Source organism: Geotrypetes seraphini, chromosome 2, assembly GCF_902459505.1.
Source record: "Geotrypetes seraphini chromosome 2, aGeoSer1.1, whole genome shotgun sequence".
In the NCBI taxonomy this organism is placed as follows: domain Eukaryota; kingdom Metazoa; phylum Chordata; class Amphibia; order Gymnophiona; family Dermophiidae; genus Geotrypetes; species Geotrypetes seraphini.
This window is the reverse complement of record NC_047085.1, coordinates 409766808-409792124: the sequence shown is the minus strand read 5'-3', so window position 1 is coordinate 409792124 and position 25317 is coordinate 409766808. Positions and strand designations below refer to the sequence as shown.

At 40.5% G+C, this 25317-nt stretch overlaps 1 protein-coding gene across 1 annotated transcript in view; it reads left to right on the top strand.

The window, feature by feature from the left end:
• PHF14 (PHD finger protein 14) overlaps positions 1-25317 on the top strand; it is a 677625-nt gene that overhangs the window by 283204 nt on the left and 369104 nt on the right. Inside the window, 1 exon segment of the mRNA XM_033931008.1 lies at positions 12685-12832. Coding sequence (XP_033786899.1) covers positions 12685-12832 — 148 coding nt within the window.

Here is a 25317-nt window from a genome sequence, read left to right as displayed (position 1 = left end):
TTGTTCAGAGTCTGGTTCCTGATAGATACTGTACTTGAGATAGTGCCTAGAACCTAAGAAAATTTGTCAAGTCCTGTTTTAAATGAGCTGTAGGCAACTTAACTGATAGGAAGACAGGCTTTACAAAAGTGAATTACGATAATTGACATGGTTACCAAGATGTGAATTAATATTTTCAGAGCTCTAATGTCCAAGCAAGGTTTTAGCAAACAAATTTTCTGAAGAGCAGAGAAGGATTTTTGTATCACCCTAGAGATGCTGTGATTAAGAAACAGTGTTGTCAAAAAGAACACCTAGAGATGGGGATGAGTATCTAATTGATGGTAGACTGAAAAAGGAATGAAATTATTTCTTAGCCATAAAGCTTCTTGTATTTTAGGATTCAAGATCATTTTATGCTGGTAAATCCAAGCAGCAATCTTGTCTAAGGTACTGAACAAATTGGTTTGGAAGGAGTGGTCCAAGATATCATGAGACACCTGAAGTTGGATATCATCAGGAAAAAATTAGGCAGTGATTTATATATCCTGAATTAGTGTTGCTAGAAGAACTATAAAGACATTAAACAGGGTAGGGATAAGATTAAGCCCTAAGGGACCTCATAAGAAAAGTGCAGTGAAGTAGATATGTTATCTTACATGATTTGGAAACTGCTGGAGGAGAAAAGCAAGACCAAAACCAATTCAGGGTAGTACTTTTAAATCTGTTTCATTGAGATGAGCCAAGAAGAAATGGTTAGTCACATCAAAAGCAGAAGTTAGATCCAATCAGATAAGTAAAACATCTTTCCAGGTATCCAGATGACATATAATATTGTATAATGCTAACAGAGCCATTTTGGTTTTGTGACCTTCCTTAAAGCCAGATTGTCATGGGTCAAAAATACTCTGTATCTCTAATTAATATGCATGGGGGAGATTTGCATGCCTACTGTTCTCATTGTATGCAAATATTTCACATACATGTTTATTAGAGACATTCCTGAAAATCTGACCCCTTGGTGTTCCTTGAGGATTGTGAGTAAAAACCAAGGATCTTAAACCCCTTTCTAAAGTTCCACTTACAATTCTAATTCAGCTCTTTCGTTTGTTTTTATGACATGACATGGTTTCTGAAAACTGATCTTTGCTATCTATACTACTGTTTGCCTTCACATGTCAGGTTTTAGTCAGAATTATTCTTTAATGTAAAAGAGTTATAGACTTCCACAGAAATATAGCACAACTTACCGTAATTCTTGTTACCGTGTCATGTTGCCAAAGGAAGATAATTCAAGTTCAACACATCAGCCAAATTAAAGCCATTTGCACTTCAGATCACACAGCAAGAAGCGTTCACAAAGATACATTTGAGATTTTATTTATTTAAAACCATACATCATTTTAGCCTAGTTTCCATTAGGAAAAATTACCTTATATAGAGATTGCCATAGTTTGTATGCATGTTCCCTTCTCCTAGTAACTTTTGAATTATTTATCAATTTTCTTAGTTCAATCTTTATTAACTCTTAAAAAAACAGTACATGAAAGCAAAAAGAAAAGAACTAAGAGATAATTTCAACCACCGCTCAACACATTACATAAGAGAACATGAGCCAAATTGAATTGTTTTTAAACAGTAGTATTCATTTAATATGCAGAAGGATAATAAATAATTACAAAATAACTGAATAAATCATATTTTTTAAGATGGGTTATTTTCAAATTGATGAATAGATCTTTTTATAATCAACAATATATTTGCACTTAGCATGTGTAGGGATGGAGGGGGTGAAAAGAGGCTCCACTAGGGAAATATCAAGGTGTTTGACGGAGGAGGGTGACAAAGGTGGCCTTGTTCTCTCTAGAACTACATAAATTGCTATTTACATGATTACGGTTTGTATACATATGTTATTTCTTGTGCAAATGAGGTAGGTCTTTATTTTTAAAAATAATTTTTATTGAAAAATTTTCATATTACAATAAGAAATCAATGTAAGGGATAACAAGTTTATATGACATGAAAATATTCAAGAATACTGTATAGCGTCCAGCAAAATAATAGGAAGGAGGCACTGTGGGCACTAAGGACACGGGAAGGAGGCACTGGGGGCACTAAGAACACAGGACAGAGGCACTGGGGCACTAAGGACACAGGACGGAGGCACTGGGGCACTATGGACATAGGACAGAGGCACTGGGGACACTATGGACACAGGACGGAGGCACTGGGGACACTATGGACACAGGACGGAGGCACTGGGGACACTAAGGGCATGGGAAGGAGGCACTTGGGACACTAAGGGCATGGGAAGGAGGCACTGGGGGCGCTAAGGACACAGCATGGAGGCACTGGGGCACTAAGGACATAGGAAGGAAGGAGGGAAGGAACAATTGCTGGGCCTGAGTGCAGAAAGAAAGAAATGAAAGAAAGGATACACGATCATAAGGAAACTCAACCAGAGACTCATGAAATCACCAGACAGCAAAGGTAGGAAAAATGATTTTTTTTCAATTTAGTGATCAAAACGTGTCAGTTTTGAGAATTTATATCTGCTGTCTATATTTTGCACTATACAGTATGGGGTTCATAATTTAAAAAAACCCAAAACGTCTAAAAAGTGTCCTAAATGGCTACTTGGACGATCAAAAAGCCTGATCATCCAAGTACCCATAACCAAAGCTGGTTTTAGACATATCCTCCATAGACTTTTCCTCCAGGAACTTGTCCAAACCTTCCTTAAAACCAGCTACCATGTGCATATAAGTAGGATGATGAACTATTGGCATAACCATGCCAGTACAGTGGTGCCTCACACAACAAACTTAATTGGTTCCAGGAGCAAGTTTGTTATGCGAAAAGTTCGTTATGTGAAACGCGTTTTCCCATAACAATACATGTTAAAAAAAATAATTCGTTCTGTAGCATAAAATATGCTAAGATGACATAAAAAAAGATAAATTTTTTGTTATTATTTTTATTTAGATACATCTAAAAACATACCGTATTTGCCGGCGTATAAGATGACTTTTCAGTACCTTAAAATCCTCCCCAAAGTCGGGGGTCGTCTTATACGCCGGGTACTGTTTACATGCCCTTACTTTACATGCCCTAACATCTCCTTCTTTACCTCCTTACGGTGCTTACGGTAAGTCCTCCTGGCCCTGGCGACCCCCCCCCCTAGTTGTTCGGGCCAGGAGGGAGCCTAAATCCTCCTGGCCACGGCGACCCCCTAACCCCACCCCGCACTACATTACGGGCAGGAGGGATCCCAGGCCCTCCTGCCCTCGACGCAAACCCCCCTCCCCCCAACGACCGCCCCCCCCAAGAACCTCCGACCGCCCCCCCAGCCGACGCGACCCCCCTGGCCGACCCCACGACACCCCCACCCCCTTCCCCGTACCTTTCTGTAGTTGGCCGGACAGACGGGAGCCAAACCCGCCTGTCCGGCAGGCAGCCAACGACGGAATGAGGCCGGATTGGCCCATCCGTCCCAAAGCTCCGCCTACTGGTGGGGCCTAAGGCGCCTGGGCCAATCAGAATAGGGGGAGCCATGTGCCTCAGGCCCCGCCCCCAGGAGGGACCTAAGGCTCCCGGGCCTATTCTGATTGCCCAGGCGCCTTAGGCCCCACCAGTAGGCGGAGCTTTGGGACGGATGGGCCAATCCGGCCTCATTCCGTCGTTGGCTGCCTGCCGGACAGGCGGGTTTGGCTCCCGTCTGTCCGGCCAACTACAGAAAGGTACGGGGAAGGGGGGTGGGGGTCGGCCAGGGGGGTCGCGGGTCGGCTGGGGGGGGCGGTCGGAGGTTCTTGGGGGGGCGGTCGTTGGGGGGAGGGGGGTTTGCGTCGAGGGCAGGAGGGCCTGGGATCCCTCCTGCCCGTAATGTAGTGCAGGGTGGGGTTAGGGGGTCGCCGTGGCCAGGAGGACTTGGGCTCCCTCCTGGCCCGATATTGTGTGGGGAGTTGGGGAATCGGCTTGGGCTCCTTTTTGCCCCGATCGTGTCGGGGAGTCGGGGGGGCAAGAGGGAGCCAGGCGGAGAGAGGGCAGTTAAGCGCAGTGCCTGCGCGGAAGGATGCAGCTCGGGCGACTTCGTTGTGTGAAACGAAGTTCGTTGTACGGATCAAGACATAAAGTTCATTGTGCGCAGTGTTCGCTGTGCGAGGCGTCCGTTATGTGAGGCACCACTGTTTAATAACTCTATAACACCACCACAGAGCTCTGTGTATTTCAGGATAGCACCCATGTATGGTAACATCTCTACAGAAGCTAATGTATTATGTCATCTTTACAGAAGCTCATCTAGTGTAGCGCCTTTGCAGAGGCTCATGTAGACCACTCTGAATTGACTCCCTGGTCATTAGTAACAGTATAAAAGCTTTCAATAATCATAATCATTTATGTTGCCCTTCTCTGTACCTTTTATAATTCCGCTATATTTTTATGAGGTGTGGTGACCAGAATGGTACACAGTATTCAAGGTATGGTCAAACCATGGAGCGGAACAAAGGCATTATAATTATCTAATTTTTTCTATTTATTTCCTAACAACTTCTAACATTTTAATTGCTTTCTTAGCTGTCACTGTACACTGAGCAGAAAAGTTCAATGTATCATCAACAATGACATCTAGATCTTTTTCCTGGGCAGTGATTCCTAATGTGGAACCTTGCATCAAGTAGGTTCTCAGGGAAGATGAGTCCATAACAGGGAGACCAAATGGTCTCCCCGCTATGGCCTCATCTTCCCTGAGTACACCCTTTACTCCTCTTCCATCTAGCAGTCCAACTGATTCTTTTACTGGTTTCTTGCTTCTAATATACCTAAAAAAGTTTTTATTGTGTGTTTATGCCTCCTTTTACCAACCTTAGCACATGCTAATGGAATTGGCATACACTAAATGGTAAGATGCCCATAGGTATAAATTGGGCTTCTAAGCATTTAGCACATACTGATTCCATTATCATTTGCTAAGTTTTAGTACAAGGGTCCTCCACTGTTCTTTCCAGGATCTTTTCAAGGGATGCACCACTCAACTGATTTTACCAACTACTTGGCTAACTTAACAGAAAATTCTCCTCCCCCACCCTGTTACTCCTTTTTGTAGCCTGGCTGGCAAACATTTTTGGAAGCATACTGCATATTGGGCTCCTTATACTAAGCTGCTTTAGGGCATTAACACACGGAATAGCGCGCGCTAGACTTTAACGCCAGCATTGAGCTGGCGTTAGTTCTAGCTGCTTAGCGCGGTGATATCCTGTGTGCACTAAAAACGCTAGCGCACCTTAGTAAAAGGAGACCATAATATTCTATTATTCTATTTGTGGGGTGTTGTGGCCTGTTTGTTATATCTGGTCTCTTTTTGTGCTGTGCTTCACTTTAAATAAACAATTACAAAAAACAAAAAAACATAACAGTAGCATAGCATAATTTGAAACCAAAATTTCAAAAAAACTTTAATAAAGCAGAAAGATAATAAACATTTGCATTTATTCCAGTAGTTGGAACTGATGACAGTGCCAGACAGACTTCTATGGCAAAAATATCACAAAAAATAATAAAAAAAAAGATTGTTGGGCAGACATAGTAACATAGTAAATGATTGGCCACTATGTTAGAAAATAATAGCAATGAGCAAATTATAATTATAAGATGGGGGTATTTTCTAACAATATACCAAATTGATGAATAGATGTTTCTCCATCGCTACAGGGCACAATCAACAACATATTTCACTTATAGATGGAGTTTCTGCCTTTACTTCATGCTTCTTTTCTAATTACTTTTTCTTTCTTTGCCAATGCTTAGTGCTTTTGCTGTTTCCTTCATTTGGATTCTTTTTCTGTTTTGTTTGTTTTATTTTTGACTGATGCGCTTTTGGCTATAGTGGTCTCTTATAACCTCACCTTTTAACCATGCATGCTATCATTTGGCCCTTGCTCTACCTTAAATACATGGTCTGGGCTTCCAAGATGGTATTTTTGAACAAGATCCATGCAAAATTTAAACTGTTAACCTTTGCAGTTACAGCTACTCCGGGTAACTTTTGTTTTACCATTTAACTTATTTTATCATAGTTGTCCTTCTCAAAGTTAAATGGTAAACTAGTAGGTTTCCTGATTGTGTTCTTTTCATCTAGTAACCAAAATTTGATCAATGTATAATCATTGTTCCTAGGTTTACCTCAACATTAGTTCCTGTAGTATTTAATTAGCTTGCTAGGTTTATTTGAAAACTGCCATAATACTGCTTCCTCTCTGTGACTTTTCAGCGGCACCAAAGAAAGCTAAATTAAGTTTTATTCTTCTTTATGTGATGCCTTTTTGACAGGTTTTCTTCCCTAGATTTATACTTCAGACACATCACTTTTAAATTCACTCTTTATTCTCTGGATTTGGGACAGTCTAACCTTAGTGACTCTGGCTTGTGAAAGAGCAGTGACTGATGAAAATGACTTCACCAGCTTCCTTTTTGGTTAGTCTACTGCTCTAATCTAATCTAATCTAATCTTCATTCAAAGCATATAATTCACTTGCAAGCTGTGGCTTTTCTATAGCCCTCAGCTCGTTCTCTGAATTTAATGTCCTTTCATTACCAGAAATTCAAAAAACTATTCAAACTATTAATACCTCAGGCAGCTTGGCTGAATCTTTACCTCCTTTTCTAATTAAAAAATATTTTTCCATCCTTAGTCCTTTTATTCAAAGTATGATTGGAAATAGCTTTTCTTTCGGAACCATCCCAAATCAATGGAAATTAGCTCGAATTAACCCAATCAAGAAGCTCTCCACTGGTAACTCAGACAACTACGCCAATTGCACAAGTCAACACATCATTGTCATCAGAGTTAATGTTGGGTAGATTTTGTAGTATTTTTCATGCTGATTCTAAATCTGTATTTAGTTTTTCACTAGCACATCACATTTTTGTGATGAGGCTCATTATATATAATTATAAACGTTAATTGGGCGATATATCATGCATTTATAGGATAAATGTATAAGGAGGTTTAACGAAGTTGTCTTTGTTTTTTTCATGCTACAGACATTATTTACGGTGATTAATATCAGTCTTTATCATGCCAAGACATTGTACTAATCATCCAGATAGTTTGTTAGGTCTGTGGTTCATTCATGACGAAAGCACGTCGCCCAATTACTGTAGATCTGAAGAAGGTATACAGATTGTACTTTGGCTGTTCATTAGGTGACCGGGATAAGTTTTGGGCTCCACATATCATCTGTATCAGTTATTCCAATGGACTTTGTGACTGGCTCAATCTACAAAAGGCAGCAATGTTATTTGCAATCCCAATGATATGGAGAGAACTGCAAACCATATTAAAGATTGCTAGTTTTGCATTGTGAACACAAGTGGATTCTCAGCTAAAATTAAGCACAAAATTATATATCCTACTCTGAATTCTGCTATTAGGCCTATTCCTCATGATGACTCACTGCTTGTCCCTGTAACTCCACAAGATAGACTTGCTTCTGTGGAACATGATGAGGAATGTGATGATGATGATGCAGCAGCTGGTCACAATCCAGAATTATCTGATCCTGATTATGTAAATGATGAAGATTCAGAACCAGAGACCTTTAGACAAACGGAGCTCAAAGATCTTATTTGTGAACTAAATCTTTCAAAAGAAAAAGCAGAACTTCTTGCTTCAAGGCTTAAGCAAAAGCACTTGCTTGCAAAAGATGCTAGTATAACTTATTACATAACTTAACAACATTCTTCACTGCAAATGGCTCATTGTGCTTTTGTCATGACATCAACGGGCTCTTCAACAGTTTGTCACAAGAGAAGTTTGAAGGCAATGTTACTGCACAACGGAAATTCCAAACCAAGTATACCAATTGCCCATTCTGCTCATCTAAAGGAGTCTTATGAGAATATAATAATAATAATAATTTTATTCTTATATACCGTCAAAGCCATATAAGTTCGAGGAGGTTTACAGCAAGAGGCGCTGGACAATCAGCGAAGAGGTTACAATCAAAGTCAGCAATACAATCTTACATAATAAAGAATATGAAAGCTAAAAGGTTCATAGGGTTACAGGATTGAATAAGTAGTGCTGAGTAGGTTCTTAGTTAACAAATCGATTGAACAGACTTGTTTTTAATAGTTTTCTAAAATTGAAGTAGGATGAAGAGTGCGCAAAAACGTTACTAAGCCAGTCATTCCATTTGCCTGCCTGGATGGCAAGAGTTCTGTCCAAGAATCTTATGTAGTGGCAGGCTTTTATTGTCGGATAGGTGAACAGATGAATTCTTCATGTGGGCCTAAGATAACTAGCCAGATTGAAGTGGGAAACCAGGTAAGCGGGGGCCAGGCCAAATATTGATTTATAACATAGACAAGCGAACTTAAACAGGATTCGTGCCTCTAAGGGCAGCCAATGGAGTCGTGCCAAATTTTGAATGACTCTGAGTCTTAGAATGGTTTTTTTGAAGGAACCCAAGTAAATAATGTTGTAATAATCGAGCAAGCTCAGGATGGAAGATTGAACCAGTAAGTGGAAGGATGGTGCATCAAAGTATTTTCTGATGGTTCTGAGTTTCCATAGAACCGAAAAGCATTTTTTAACTTGTAAGTATGTGTATGTATTTAAAGTGAGGTGGCGATCCAAGGTGACTCCCAGGATTTTAATGGAGTGGTCAATAGGGAAGTCCTGACCATTCAAGGAGATCGAAGAGTCTTTAATTTTGTCGTTAGGGCTTGCCAGGAAAAATTTAGTTTTGTCGGTGTTGAATTTCAATTTGAATTCGGTCATCCATCGTTCAATTTCATTTAGAATGGATGATAGATGAATCTTTGTCTCGGAGGTCAGAGAAATAAGGGGAATAATAATGGTGATATCGTCAGCATAGATATAAAATTTAACTTTTAAGCTTTGTAGTAGGTTCTCTAATGAGGCAAGGTAGATGTTGAACAGTGTGGAGGAAAGAGGAGAATATGAAGAATTTACTAGAAGTAATCAGTTATAAAACACACAAGTGGAACATCTGTGGTGATCAGAAAGTCATACTGCTGTTTCCTGTGCTTGTGGGATAGTTTCAAGTTTTCAAGTTTTATTAGGATTTTATATACCACCTATCAAGGTTATCTAATCAGGTACTCAAGCATTTTCCCTATCTGTCCCAGTGAGCTCACAATCTATCTAACGTACCTGGAGCTATGGAGGATTAAGTGACTTGCCCAGCTAAATATTATGTCAAGCGTGTCTGGCAGCTGAGAGATATCTATGCAGTGAGAAATTTATGCCATTGGTGGATCCTCATAAAATATTTCTTCCATCTCTTCATATCAAGCTGGGGTTGATGAAGAACCTAGTAAAGGCCATGGGTAAAGCAAACTTACCAGGTTTTCAATATCTTGTTAAGAAATTTCCAAAAATCAGCACTGCAAAACTGAAGGAAGGGATATTTATAGGCCCATAGAGAAATCCATTATGAGGATGTAGATTTTAAGCAATCATTCTCAGCAGCTCAGCTTGGGAGCTTGGCAGCTTGGGAAGTATTCAAGTGGTTAGTGGAAAACTTTCTGGGCAACCATAAGTTTCCTTCATACGAAGGAGTTCAGAATCTCCTTGACTCTTATCAGAAACTTGGCTGTCGCATGTCATTAAAAATACACTTTTTGCACTCACATCTTGACTTTTTTCCGGAAAACCTTAGTTTGGTGAGTGACGAGGAAGGAAAACATTTTCATCAGGACATTCAGTTAATGGAGCATCGCTACCAAGGTTTCTGGAATGAGAGCATGATGTCCGACTACTGCTGGATGTGACAATCCAGACACAACTCGCAAAAAGAAATCATACTCTAAGCATTTTTGAAGAAATATTGGTTGCTAAGTGACACAGTCCAGTATAATTATGCAATTCTGTGTGCTTATTTGACTTTGGACCGAAGATAATACAACGTTTATTTTAAGTTGATGCTGTAATTCTTAAAAACCTATATGCTAAAACGCTGTAAACTAACTTTAGTCATAACTTTAAAAGTTTACGTGACTGGAAAAAAAAAACTTATACAAGATCTGAAATCAGCGTAAACAACTGATTTAGAAAAATGTTCTGTGTTGTCAGATGATTCAGAAAATTTTTTTTTGTTGCCTTGTGTTATCGACTAATAGCTAATATCCCTTTTCTTGCTAAGCTAACCGAAAAGATTGTCTTCAATCAACTGACAAATAAGGTTACTATCCCACAACTAAAAGTTGTGTCGTGTTGAGAGGAAGGTCTCAGAGACCCTGCTTCAATCAATAAATAATCATTGAGATAACCATGCAGGTGGGATTTTCTTTTATCGACCAAAACCTTTCACTCATTGATTTAAATCTTTAAACTTTTAAACTTTTTTTTAACTTTTTCAATAAATAAATAAATTGCACTTATTTTAAATGTTATTGAAAAGCACTTAAATGTTCTTGAAAAGCAGGATCTCTGAGACCTTTCCTCTCAACATGACACAACTTTTAGTTGTGGGATAGTAACCTTATTTGTGATTTTGAATTTACATTCCCATAGGTTTTGGCTTTCAGTTAACATTATAGTGTTTCAATCAACTAACACCATTCCTGAAGAAAACAAATGCAATGCACCCAAATCAAACAGGTTTCAGACCTCACTATTCTATGGAGCTTTCTCTCCTAGGTTTAGTTAACATTGATCAGGAACTACCTAGATCAGAGAAAATCTGTCCTTTTGATTTCTTTAGATCTAATGGCAGCCTTTGATATAATTGACCATTGAATTCTTCTAAACCATCTTGATTCTTTGGGTATTTCAGGAACTGCCTTAAATGGTTTTACTTCATACTTCTCTAATAGACAATAGCAGGTCTGCCTTCAAACTTCCTCTTCAGATCCTTATTCACAAGGTTCAGGTGTCACCCAAGGTTCCATCTTATCACTCATGCTTTTCAATCTATTCCTTGTCCCTTTTCTGACCATTGTATAATCAATAGGATTCACGGTCTTTGTGTATGCGGATTATATCCAACTTATTCATCCAGTTCAAACACACAATCAGTTTTGAAATTCAGGATAATCAGCCAAAAACTGAATATGATTAGCACTTGGCTTGGCCAAATCTTCTATCACTCAGCAATTACAAATTCTAAAGCCATGCTTTTTTTGTCAGCAAAAGAAAAGGAATCCCTCACAGTTCAATTATGTGTATTTGCTCTATCCCAATACAATTAGAGGTATATTTTCAAAGTGCTTAGGGCTCCTTTTACTAAGCTGTGCTAGCGTTTTTAGCACGCACTGCAGATTAGCATGTGCTAACTTCCGCGCTAAACCAACCCCCGTGGAAAAACTAATGCCAGCTCAATGAAGGCGTTAGCGTCTAGTGTGTGCGGCATTGTAGCATGCGCTAAGCGCGTGCTAAAACTGCTAGCACAAGCTTAGTAAAAGGAGCACCTAGACTTACAAGTTCCATAGTAACCTAAGGAACTTTTGTAAGTCTAATGCTGTGAATAATGAGCCCCTCTACTGTCTACTATCAAACTCCTAGGAGTGGTTTTTGACAAACAAACTAACTTTCCACGCACAAATAAGCTCAGTAGTTCAAAAATGGTTGGTTGTTTTTTTTACTCAAAATAATAAGATCTATTTTCTCTCTTCTAGATCGAAAGTCGCTCAATATTCTCATTCATTCTTTGGTTATTTCTACTTTAGACTACTGTAATTCTCTTTACCAGGGTATTACTGAAAAGGAGATCATGAGATTACAACTTATCCAAAATACTGCAATAAAATTATATTTGCCAAAAAATTTGCTTGTTGCATTCAAAATTATTTTCCTTGCTTTCACAGTCCAAACTAATCATACCCCTATATTTATCCACAGGCTATTGATTCCATATGAAACTTCGCGTTCACTTTGTTCATCACAGTAGCATCTCTACAGTCCCCTTCGGTTCGACAATTATTTTATGATACCACACGCAAGTCTATTAATTCAGTGGTTGTGCCCACTTTGTGGAACACCCTTCCTTTGGACCTGAGACAGGAGACTAACCTTAGCAAGTTCAAATCTAGCCTTAAAACCTTTCTTTTTAAAGATGTCTGTGAGATTTATAGCTAGGATTAAATGCATATGAGACTCAGATAATGGTGGCTGTTGTCTGACTCTCATGCATTTAATCCTAGTTATAAATTCCCTTCTCCCTTTCTTTTATTTTATGAAATGTATCCCATCCATTTCCCTTTTGTAGCTTGTATCGTCAACTATTTGTTGTAATTTATGTTCTCGTTTCCCCATTATACTTATTTTATTTTTTTTTATAAATTTTGTACAATGCACACCACTTTGGTAATTAAAGTGGAAAATAAAACTTCAATAAACTTGAAACTTACTGTTGTCATCTAGGATTAGGCCCTGCATGTTTTTCCTATACTATTTCAGCTGAGGAAAAGTGTATGTAGGGAAAGCCATGAACAGAGCTGCCCCATACATGCACTCTAAGTCAGACACAAACAGAGACAATACAGCTACATAGGTACATGTGTGTTGAAAAGAATTCTATGAACGATGATCTGCATTCTTTCCCCAAATTGAAATATTGTTATAATACATGTATCTTGGTTATTGTTATTTTTATGTATTTTTTTATTTTTATATAAAATATGCCTTTTTGTTCTTTATTTATCTAGTTCAGATTTTTTTTAATCCGTCCCTTCCAGGCAATGTTAGAATGTGACCAGGCAGGTTAGTAGTGACATGGAAGCAGACATTGCCATGGAAACCATGCCAGATGGGACCAGAGATCAAGGAGACAAATTAAGAACCAGGAAATTTGTTCACATAGATATACCACCAGAGCCCAAGAAGGTTTCACTAAGAATGCACGGTAAATTCAACTTTCTTTTGTGACTATGCATGTGGCATTCACATTTGATCAAGGCCCCCTTTTATCGACTGCAGTAGAACGTTTTAGCGTGGCGCCAGTGAAATATTTGCTCGCTCATTTCAATTCCTATGAGTGTCAGAGAATTTACCTCGCCTATCCTGTGCTAAATGCTCTACTGCAGCTTGATAATAAGGGGTCCTCAAATTATCTAGGTCCCCTTTTATCAGGCTTGCGTTAGCTTTATATCGCTGGGCGCTGCGGTAAAGTTCCAATGTCATTGGAACTTCTATGAGTGTTGGTAGCTTTTACCACAGTTGCCGGTGATAAAAAAAAAAACCCTAACGTGGCTTGATAAAAAGTGGTCTCATAGAGCTGTTTTGTATAGTTTAATGAACTTAACAGAAAATATGTAGTACAAGCTTTCAAAACATACAGTTGATGATGAACTTCTCATCATATTTTGACTCTACATGTTAATTTTATATAATATTTTCTGAGAGTTCCAGAAAAGTAGCCACAGTTCAGTTTTTCCTGTTTTATTAACTTTTTTTAAATATAATATTTGTGTTTTACCCATATAAATTGGACTATTAAAGGGCAATGCTTGGACATTTAATTTTTTTTCCTGGTGGCTGTTTTATACAGAATAGCAGTGTCTAATTTGCAAGATTGTCTAATGAAATTCACACATTTGAAAGGGATTGTATGATTAGTGCAGGACATTTTAATTATTTGTAGCTGTCTTTTTTGATGAGCATTCTTCTAGCAGTTTTGTGATACTGCTCTATGCACTGTGGTCACTGTGGATGAGAAGAAATTTAAACTTTAAAATAAATTTATATCAAAAATAATTTTGGAAGCATCAAATTAATCTAGTATGCCTCAAAGATAATCCTTGAGCTTTACTCCAAGTCTATCAGAGCAGTGAATTATTTTGTTAGATTTGTTTTATTTACTCTTTTAAAACCATTTTTCCTTAAGCAGTGCTTGCCACCTATAATGCACATCCTTAGCAACAAAGATAATATAGCCAAAATGATTTTCAATTAAAGGTGCTTTAAAGGGAGCATTTAGCACAGGGGTGGGCAAACTTTTTGACTTGTGGGCAGCAGTGTATTCTCAAATTTAAGAGAGGCTGGACCAAGAGCATCTTTCTATCCCTCCATCCCTCCCATCCCCCTGTGCAGCAGAACCCTTGCCCAGCTTCTATTCTTCCCTCCCTCCCATCCCTTGTGCAGCAGAACCCTTAAGCACCTGCCGCACAGCTGAACCCCTGCTGACCCTCCATCCTTCCCTCCCATCTGAACCCCACCGACCGTGAGCCCTACATACCTTCCTCCAGAGTAGCGTCGAGCCAGCAGCACTCTAAACAGGCTGCTTCATGACCTTCTCTCATCGCAGCTTTCCGTGTGCCGAGTTACTGATGACATCATCAGTGATGCGGCAGAGGGAATTCTTTGTTAAGAGAAGGCTGCAAAGCAGCCTGTTTAGGGTGCTGCCGGCCCAACGCTGCTCTGGAGGGAGGTATGTAGGGCTCGCGGTCAGCGGGCCGGTATAAAAATACTAAACAGGCCGTAGTTTGCCCATGATTGATTTAGCATGTTCATCTTTTATAGCATTAACTACTGTATAACAAAAAACCCTAATGCAGCTTGATAAAGGCGGGCATATATTTGTTTTTTAATCACTGGCCATTGCGTTAAAAGCTCAGACGTTGATAGGAATTCAGCAGCCAGTGATTAAAAACCCTAACGTGGCTTGATAAAAGGAGTACAACAATAAATGGGAAAAACCCAGGTGGTTACCTAATTAAATTAAAAAATGTATAAACCACCAGTTGCCAAAATGATACTGAAAGGATTTTGTAAATAAGGGAACAAGCCTCAGATTATGGAGCTATACCCATTTCGGGTTTTCTCAGAGAGACAAGCCACACAGTTCTCTTGCTCCTGCTTACATCACCGTCTTGAGCCCATCCTCCCTAGCTTTTAAACTACAAACTTTAATTTATTCATTTAGTTCATTACTTATTATTTTAAAAAAAGGGGGCCATAATAAAAGAGGGGCATAGTAATTCCATAGGGAACTATTTATTAAAGTGCTATAAATAGTGCATGGATTTTTTTTCCAATGTTTTTATTAATTTTATAAGATAAATGTACATATATTAAATAAAACAAGAAACAAATCCTAGATGTGCATGGATTTTAAGATATTGTAGATATAAGACCTTCTTAGATAGGACCCTAGCATTTCGAGCTGGTAGGCAACAATCTTGGTTAGATAAATGTATTCAGCAAGCTGTGTTATCCTATTGCAGTTTTTGGAAATTATCTTTGTTTGATAAGTTTATTACTTAGTGAGTTTTATTATTGAAATTCTATTTTACAAATATTTGTATTTTTTACTATATTATTATATTTTGCTGATTGTCCAGCTCTTTTTAGAGTAAACCGCCTAGAACATTTGGTTATGGCGATATAAAAGAATAAAGTTATTATTATTATTAGTAGTAGAAAATGTGATATGAACTTAAATTGGGTATTTCACCTTATTCATTAAAAGTTAGGTATCAACGCTTTCTGCCCAATATTTTTGTTTGTATAGAGCATCATATGAAGTAATTAATGTAAAGTGTATGAATAAAGTGTTACTAACTTTTATGGTTCATACTCATACTTTATTAAATTTATATACATTGGACTTTTTTATAGTATGGATGTTTAATTCCATATAATATTTTTATTGCTATTATCAGAACAGTACAGGAAAGTATTGACCAGAAGTTCACATGGAAAATGGGTCTATAATATTCCAAAGGAAGAGAGAAACATAGGCCTGAGAATTGGGGAAAATTTTTTTTGAGAATTTTTGCAGGTTTTGAAGGGGGATATTTCTGTTTGCTTTGCAAAATGACTACCAAAGTGTCTCTAAATAGATTCTTTTTTTTTAATGTCATCCATATAATTTATATTGGCTTTGTTTGGTGGTAAGGTGGTATAAGAGGAAAGAGTAGAAGCAAAATGTAAGTAGTTTTGAGCAGTGGACTAATAATTTGAGGAGTGATTTGGAATAGGATTAGAAGATTGGAAAGGAAGGGAGCTGGAGTAGAACTGAGAGGAGTAGGGAAGGGGAAATAAGGAGAATAGTCAGGGGGCAGTGGAGTAGAGGAGTAGCCTTGTAGTTCATAGCAATGGGCTTACAACCAGGGAAGCCAGGTTCATATTCTGCTGCTGTTCCTTGTGATCTTGAGCAAGTCAGTTAAAATTTGACTCAGTTGAATGGTATGAGCAACAGAGCTGTTGAAGTTTTGCTTAAGTGATGCAAATCATTTTATGTTTACACGAACAGAATGCTAGGAATGATTAAGAAGGGGATCACAACCAGATCGGAGAAGGTTATCATGCCGCTGTACCAGGCCATGGTTCACCCTCACCTGGAGTACTGCATCCAGCACTGGTCGCCGTACATGAAGAAGGACACAGTACTACTCGAAAGGGTACAGAGAAGAGTGACTAAAATGGTTAAGGGGCTGGAGGAGTTGACGTACAGTGAGAGATTAGAGAAACTGGGCCTCTTCTCCCTTGAAAAAAAGAGACTGAGGGGGGACTTGATAGAAACATTCAAGATACTGAAGGGAGTAGATTTAGTAAAGACAGGTTGTTCATCCTCTCCAAGGTAGGAAGAACGAGAGGGCACTCTCTAAAGTTAAAAGGGGATAGATTCCGTACAAACGTAAGGAAGTTCTTCTTCACCCAGAGAGTGGTGGAAAACTGGAACACTCTTTCGGTGGTTGTTATAGGGGAAAACACCCTCCAGGGATTCAAGACAAAGTTAGACAAGTTCCTGCTGAACCGGAATGTATGCAGGTAGGGTTGGTCTCAGTTAGGGCACTGGTCTTTGACCTAGGGTCTGCTGCAGGAGAGGACTGCTGGGCACGATGGACCACTTTTCTGACCCAGCAGTGGCAATTCTTATGTTCTTATGTAGCCTTTTTTAATGCTTTCTGGTTCCTTTTTTTCATTCAGTTTTGTCATTATTTTGTCTTTTCTTTCATTTCCCTTCGTTGACATCTACTCAACCTCCACGGACCATTGAGCCCTTTGACTGGTGCAATTGCTGAAGGAACAGCTTCAAGCAAGAACTAGCTAGGATTCTGCAGTTGCATCCAGTGCAAACTCCTGCATCGTGAATCCCAGGTTCAGCCTAGTCTGAGCATCACCACACAGTACATTGAGGCATCGATCTCAGACACCTTGACATTAAGTAATCTGCATTAAAGAGACGCACAACATATGTGTCTTCTTCAAGGAAGCAGAGCACTCCAACCTCACGCCGATGCTCTTTGTCTCACTCTTAACGTTCTCAATGTTTCATTACCAGAAGAGCTGACATTGAGAACTCTGACTGAGATTAGTCACCATGCTTTTCCAATGACTACCCAAATTTCTCTGCTGATGATATCAGTCTCCATCTCTTCCTGAAATTCTATCCTTTACTAACTTCATCAGACAGATAGAGGAGGCACTCTCTATTAACATGGAGTCAGAAGAGGAGCTTTAGGCAGTACTCATGGAGACCTTAGGCTACAAGAAGTATCCTAAAGATTGTATCAAGGTACCATTCTATAAGCTTATGAAGGAAGCCCTCTATAAAAATTGGGATACCCCACTCTATTCCAGTGGCTCCATGTAAATTAGACTTGTCCTAGATTTGATAGACCACAACTATAGCACCAGTCTCTGATAGAGTCTGCCTTAAAACGAGCAAGCAGCCGTCATACTTATAAGAGTACTCCACCAGGCAGAGAGGGCAAAACCTTGGATAAGTTTGGCACATGGATATTCCAAGCAACCATGCTCGCTAATAATACTCAATTGTAACTTTTATATAACATTTTATCTCAAATCTCTGGAAGCCATTCTGCCTCAAGGCTCCCCGCTCTCCCCTATATTATTCAACCTATTTATGAGCTCACTTGGAGAGATTAAATTCAATGATGAGTGCATCTTGTCATATGCAGATGACATCCTTCTCCTCATCCCAATAACCAGTAACCAAACTGATACAATCCAAAAAATCTCAGACAACATAGACACAATACAACCCTGGGCAACAAACAACAAACTAAAGCTAAATGCCTCAAATCAAATTCTTTACTTTCATACCCCACAACAGACAACCATGGCAAACATCACTCTCCAAACAGGTAACACCCTCACAGTAGAAAAATCCTCCAAAGATCTGGGCAGTATTTTGGATTCCATGCTGTCAATGGATCTGCAAATCTCTAACCTCTGGAAGAAAACCTTCTTCACTATGAGACAACCGAGACTCACCAGACCACACTTCCATCAACATCACTTTGCCTTGCTCGTGCAGATGCTGATCTTGTCCCAGCTAGATTACTGCAACTCCATCTACATGGGTACTAACACCACCTTTATTTGCAAAATGCAGCACATACAAAATACAGCTACAAGACTCATATTCAAACTGAAAAAAATACGACTCAAGCTCCAACTACTTCAAACAACTTCACTGGCTACCCGTCTCATCTCGAATAAAATTCAAAGCATCCTGCATCATATACCGCATACTCTACGGAAACTTCGCTGTGCTACTAATTCACCTGTTCTCCACACTTCACACACAAATATCGACAGGATTCAATTTAACCTCCCCACAACAAAAAACCTCAAATACAAAAGAGTATTCCACTCAATGTTCACATTCTTGGGTATGAAAACTTGGAACAACCTCACCGAAACTGTCAGAACAGAACCCAACTACACCACATTTCATAAGAAACTACTTTTCGACTCTCTCTACCAGCCACTAGTTCAACATTTTTCAGCTCTGATCACCTCATCCAACTACTATGCAGTAACCAAGAACTCAGCTACATGCCAACTAATGACTTTAACTGGCACTGTACTCAGCTACTCACTAGCTAATGGTGCAACTGTCTTCCACTACTTCTGGACTTTGCTGTGCTTTACTCCTCCTCTGATTGCTCTCTTAATGTACCTCCTGTGGATATCTCTACCTTGAGAAATCCCAAAAGTCTTACTTTTCCCCTCTAGTGCAACCTAATATTATAATGTTTATCCCAGGATGTCAGCAATGTACTAATCTGTTCTCCTTTTCTTACTGTAAGTCGCCTTGAACTTTGTAGGTATAGTGTAACGCACAAATACCAGGTTAGATTAGATTAACAGTTACCAGCTTCCATTGGATCAGCTCAAATCTTTTCAACATATGACCAATGATTTGTTAGAGACCAGAAAATATATGGTCAGATCAACATTTGATGTCACCTCCCACACTTCAGCAGTGTCTATTGCAATGCACAGGCAGACTTATCTCTCAGATTTAGACCAAGTCTCCAATAATCCTATGCATAGGTGACAATTTGTTTCTGGATTGCATTGAGGGGACTACAGAGCGAATCAAGAAGCACACGGATTGTATGATAACCTTGTTTAATGTACAATCTTCACAGGCACAATCTTCAAACGGTATTCCAATATCTCAAGATGCTCTACTTTCTACTCCTCCAAGTGTAGGTATAATCAGCCATTTACATCATCTCGAACAACAAATTAAAGGCATCCTAGACAGCAGAGACAACAGAAGCCTCAGTCTCTGTCACAATCCAAGCAATTACAATCTTTATGACACCCTTCTAGAGAGAATTGCCAGTGTTTCTCTCTCTCTCTCCCTCAGGCTCTTCCCCTATGAAGCACACCAGCACTTTTACCATTGCTGTACCCTTATAACATCAGAGCAATGGGTCCTCCAAGTGGTGGACCACGGTTATGCCTTTCACTTACTGCAGAAACTTCTGAACTATCCTTTAAAATAATATTTTTGAACTCCCTTCAAAAGACTCTCCATCATGAGCTCTCAGCCCTCTTCCAGCTCAATGAAAGAGGGGCCGAAGGTTCTACTCCCTCCAAATCTTTCCTGATACCAAAAAAGACTGGAGGTCTCCATCCAATTCTAGAGCATTTCTAGACACAATCCAGGCTTGAGCTTTTCTACCTCTACAGAGAGTTGACAATCTTATCTACCTGTGCCAGAAAGTTTCCTCTCTACCAAACATCACTGCATATCAAATGTTAGGTTTGCTGGGTCACATTGCATCCACAGTTCATTTGCACGTCTTCACCTCCAAGTGCTGCGATAAGCTCTCTCCTCTCAGTGGACTCAAGCCTCTATCTCAACCAATACAAGTGACCTCACAGTTCACTCAATCCCTTCTGTGGTGGATGTTTCTGTCCAATCTAACCAGGGGCCTTATCTTTCAGTCCCCACCATACCAGAAGTTGCTTACTACAGATGCTTCCATGCTAGGCTGGGGAGCCCACCTCAACGGTCAACACACTCAAGGCATCTGGATTCTTCACAAAAAAACTCTCCACATCAATCTCCTGGAGTTCCAGAAAATTTGCAGTGCCTTTAACACCTTCCAGGATCGCCTTCAGAATCAAATAGAAACATAGAACATGACGGCAGAAAAGGGCCACGGCCCATGTAGTCTGCCCACACTAATGGCTCACCCCCTAACTACCTCCATGAAGAGATCCCACGTGCCAATCCCATCTTTTCTTAAAATCTGGCAAGATGCTGGCCTCAATTACTTGTTGTGGAAGATTATTCCAGCGATCAACTACCCTTTCGGTGAAGAAATATTTTCTGCTGTCGCCATGAAATTTCCCACCCCTGATTTTCAACGGATGCCCTCTTGTTGCCGTGAGTCCTTTAAGGAAAAAGAGATCCTCTTCCACCTCGATACGGCCTGTGACATATTTGAACGTCTCGATCATGTCTCCCCTCTCTCTGTGTTCCTCGAGTGAGTACAGCTGCAACTTACCCAGTCGTTCCTCATACGGGAGATCCTTGAGACCTGAGACCATCCTGGTGGCCATTCACTGAACCAACTCAACTCTTCGCACATCTTTTTGATAATGCGGCCTCCAGAATTGTACACAGTATTCCAGATGGGGTCTCACCATGGATCTTACAATGGCATTATGACCTCGGGCTTATGGCTGACAAAACTTCTACGGATACAGCGCATGATTTGTCTAGCCCTGGATGAAGCTTTCTCCACTTGATTGGCAGTCTTCATGTCTTTGCTAATGATCACCCCCAAGTTATGTTCTGCTACAGTTTTGCTAGGATCTCACCATTTAGGGTGTAAGTACTGCATGGATTTTTGCCGCCAAGGTGCATGACCTTGGATTTTTTGGCATTGAAACTTAGTTGCCAAGTCTTTGACCAATGCTCCAGCAGGAGTAGGTCCTGCGTCATACTGTCGGGCATTGAGCTTTTGTCGGGCACTGTTCTTTCATCTGTTGAGCGGTTGCCTACTATGTTGCATATTTTGGCGTCATCGGCGAATAATGTAATTTTACCTCGAAGCCCCTCAGCCAAGTCTCTTATGAAGATGTTAAATAGGATCGGGCCCAAGACTGAGCCCTGCGGCACTCCGCTAATCACCTCCGTCGTTTACCACTACCCTCTGAAGTCTATCTCTAAGCCAGTCCCTAACCCATGCGGTTAATGTTTCACCCAGTCCCATCGAACCCATCTTACTCAATAACCTGCGGTGTGGGATGCTATCAAACGCTTTGCTGAAGTCCAAGTACACGACGTCCAGGGACTTCCCTATATCCAGCTTTCTTGTTACCCAATCATACAGACAATCAAATAGCTATGTTTTACTTGAACAAACAAGGCAGCACAGGGTCTCACCCACTCTGCCAGGAAGTGATACAAATATGGACCTGGGCAATTACTCGCAACATCTTCCTCAAGGCAGTTTACTTAGCAAGAAAACAAAACATCTTAGCAGACAAGCTGAGTAGACTCCTCTAATCTATGAGTGGTTGTTCAACATGCCCCTTTTGCGATGGATATTCTTGGATTGGAGGAGACCCTCGAAGAAGACCTCTTTGTCTCCCCCTCCCCCCTAACAACAAACTTTCACTCTTCTGTTCCAGACTACACTCCCAGTCATCTAGATTCAGATGTCTTTCTCCTTGACTGTGTTTGAGAATCCATTCTGATTGTAATACGAGTCAAGTAGTATATTGCATAAGGTGTCCTTGCAGGAAATGGTACATCAGACAGTCCAAATGAAAAATAAAGCTGAGAATTGCACAACATTTGAGCAATTTGAGGTTAACAAAGTTGGAAACCCCTCTGGTTGGCCATTGGGTAGAAGCGAGACATCAAATTGATGACGTACGGTTTGTAGTGTTGATTCAGGTTAAACTTGTTAGGGGTGGGGGGAATGTGTCAGAAGCATTATTACGCAGGGAACAGTGTTTACCAGTGGAAAACAATGGAACTTGACTTAACAAGGAGGTAGAGTGGAATGTTTTGTAATCAGAAGGTTAGGAGATGTGAATCTGGGGAGGAGCTTACCTAAGATGGCGCCCTGATGCTTCCGCGGAGATGCTATCGTGCCTTCGATGAGAATTTTTCCCTGTTTACAGGATGGTAAAAAGAAAGTTAAAAGTTTGGGTTTTCCGGGACGAATGTGTTTTGCAAACTAGCCCAATGGATGCCTTTATGGACACAACAAGAACGCAACAATCAGAGGTTTCCACGGCTGGAGAGAACATGCAAACTGAGGTGCGTGATCTCTCCTTCGAGTGTCACTCTGTCCTCCAAAGAGCGAAGTCCGCTGTACTGTCCCGGTGCACAGAGGAGTCGTTTTTGGATGTGCCGGCCCGGGGAACCCTCTTGTTGGCCTCAAGGAGCAGGAGGACCGACTCTGGAAGGGGGCAGGAGGAGCCATTAACATCTGTGCAGTTGACGATGAGACTTACAGGAAGCTCAAAGAGTTTCCCTTATAACTGAAGTGGGTTCAGGCACACTGGGTGCTGCAGGGAGCTCTGGAATAGAGATTGTTCCCTTACAGAGGCCAAAGGTCTTCACAATGAAATCAATTTGGAATGCTATATCAAATATGCAAGTTTCTCTTGGGAATCAAATTCAGCAACTTTATACCCGGTGTACTACTGTGCTTTCAGAGAATTTGGAACTTAAAACCAAGGTAGCGAATTTGGAGAGTAAATCGAGTGACTTTGAGACTAAGATAAAAACTTTGGAAGTACAAGCTCTTACTTGGGCCAAGGACTGTGTTAGTTTGCATTTTAAACAAGAAATGATGGAAAACTCTATTAGGAGATGTAATCTCTGGATTATTATTTATTATTTTATTTTTAAAATTTATATACCATTTAAAACTAAGCGGTTTACATAATTTACATACATAATATTAAAATAAACACAAGATAAAACAAATATATGATAATATAGACATGTGATAAAATAAACATGCAAACAAACCTCAGAAAGATATCATAATTTGGATACTAAAGATCGTGGATAGTTCATCAGTTTTACTAGAGAGAGCTAGAAAAAGGCATCTACAAATAACTGTGTCTTAAGTAGTTTTCTAAGCCTGCCCTTTTCACAGCAATTTCGTATATGACCCACCAAGGAGTTCCATAACTTAACTCCTGCACAACAGAAAGTCATTTTACCAGTCTCATTTTTGGAGATGTGGTGAAATATGATCCCATTATCAATTGTGCTGCTGCGTTTTGTATAACCTGCAATGCTCTGCTTCTTGCTTTTTGTTATTCCAAGGTACAGGGCATTGTAGTAATCAAGTCTAGCCAAACCATAGCCTGAACAATCGTTCAAAAATTATATGGCACTAGCATTGGTTTTAATCGGTATAACAAATGCATTTGTGCAAAACATTATTGAATGGTCTTAGTTACTTGCAGCTTCATTGTTAATCCAGAATCAAGCCTTACACCTAAAATGGTCAAGGACTCGTGTCCCAAGAGAACATCATCAATAACTTTCACCTCTAGGCCACTGGTAATTTGGCTTTCCTACAAACATTATTAATTTTCCGAAAGTTCATCCTACAACTGCCTTGGCAATGTTTAAAAGGTATTTGAGTGAAATTCTGAAAGTCCCAGAAATCTCATATCCACCTCTCTCAAAAATATATTACCTTCTAACAAGAGTTAAATCTCAAAATCCCAATCTGTCTGCGGACAGTTTGGATTTGACTAATTTCTTGGAGAGGTTGGATACTGAGGTTCGAGTCTCAACAATATTAATTGTACAGTTTGCTATTGATTCTGATAGGGAATGGATGCTTAAGAGGTTTTTTAAATATAAGGATGTTCCCTTTTTTACTAATATTATAAGAAGTAGTTTTTTAGCCCGTTATATTAATGGATGCTAGAATAGATGTGTAGACTTAGGCATTTATTTCTATCTCTCTCCCTACCTCCTGTCTGTCTGTCTTTTTTTCCTTTCTGTCTCTCTCCCCCTGTCTGTCTTCCCTTCTCCCTTACTTTTACCTCCCCCCTGTCCAGCAGCACCTCTTTCCTGCTCCCACTGTCCAGCAGTAGCCCTTCTCCATTCCTTTCTCCTCCCGCTTGTCCAGAAGCACCCCTTCCCTGTTCCCCCCTATCCAGCAGTAGCCCTTCTCCCTTCCTCTTACCTCCTCCCTGTCCAGCAGTACTCCTTCCCTGCTCTCCCCTGTCCAGCAGTAGCCCTTCTCCCTTCCTCTTACCTCCTCCCTGTCCAGCAGTACTCCTTTCCTGCTCCCCCCTGTACAGCAGCACCCCTTCTACTTTCCTTTAACCTCCCCCATGTACAGCAGTACCTCTTCCCTGCTCACTGGCCTGCTGTGTACACATGCGTTGTAGCTGCAGCGGTGCCATTTCCCGGCTCGGTTTTCCAGCTGTTATTCCCCCTCTACACGGTCGGTGCCGAGAACAGCTGGAGACTGTGGCCGTCTAAGCTGTTGGAAGGGGAGAAAGCGTCCCGTATGGGCATTGGGCCAAGTCAGGCATCTGCAATGCCTCTTCCTTTGCCTGTTGCATGTGGGAAGCTTCTGTTCCACCCTTCCCTTCATTAAATGAAATGGAGACCACGGGTACTGTGATGCTCTGGGCTGGGGATTGAGCTTGGATCTAGCTTTTTCTATTGCGGTATTGAGCTTTAGAACTGTGTTTCGGCTCCTTGCGTCCTGAGGCAGGAATGTCTCAGTAGTACCCCTTCTCCCTTACCTGCTCCCTGTCCAGCATCCGCTAGGCCGGGCAGCCTCGAGGCTTTTGCTAGGCCGGCCCGCCTCGCATTATCGAAGTGGGCTTGCCTAGCAAATGCCCCGCAGCTGCTGCCGCTGCTGGTCAGTCATAAGTCAGCCGGCATCGGAGATCGGGGCAGGAACATTGCTGGGGAAACCGCCGCACACATTTCAAACCGCCTCAAGCTCCTACTGCGCATGCGGCACCACGGAGGCACAAATCACGGAGGCAGGGATCACGTCGTTTGAAGTGCGCATGCGTGCTTAGGGTTTTATTATAGCGGATGTATCCAGATATGTCTCTCATTCTACCCAGAAGAGAAGGAAAAA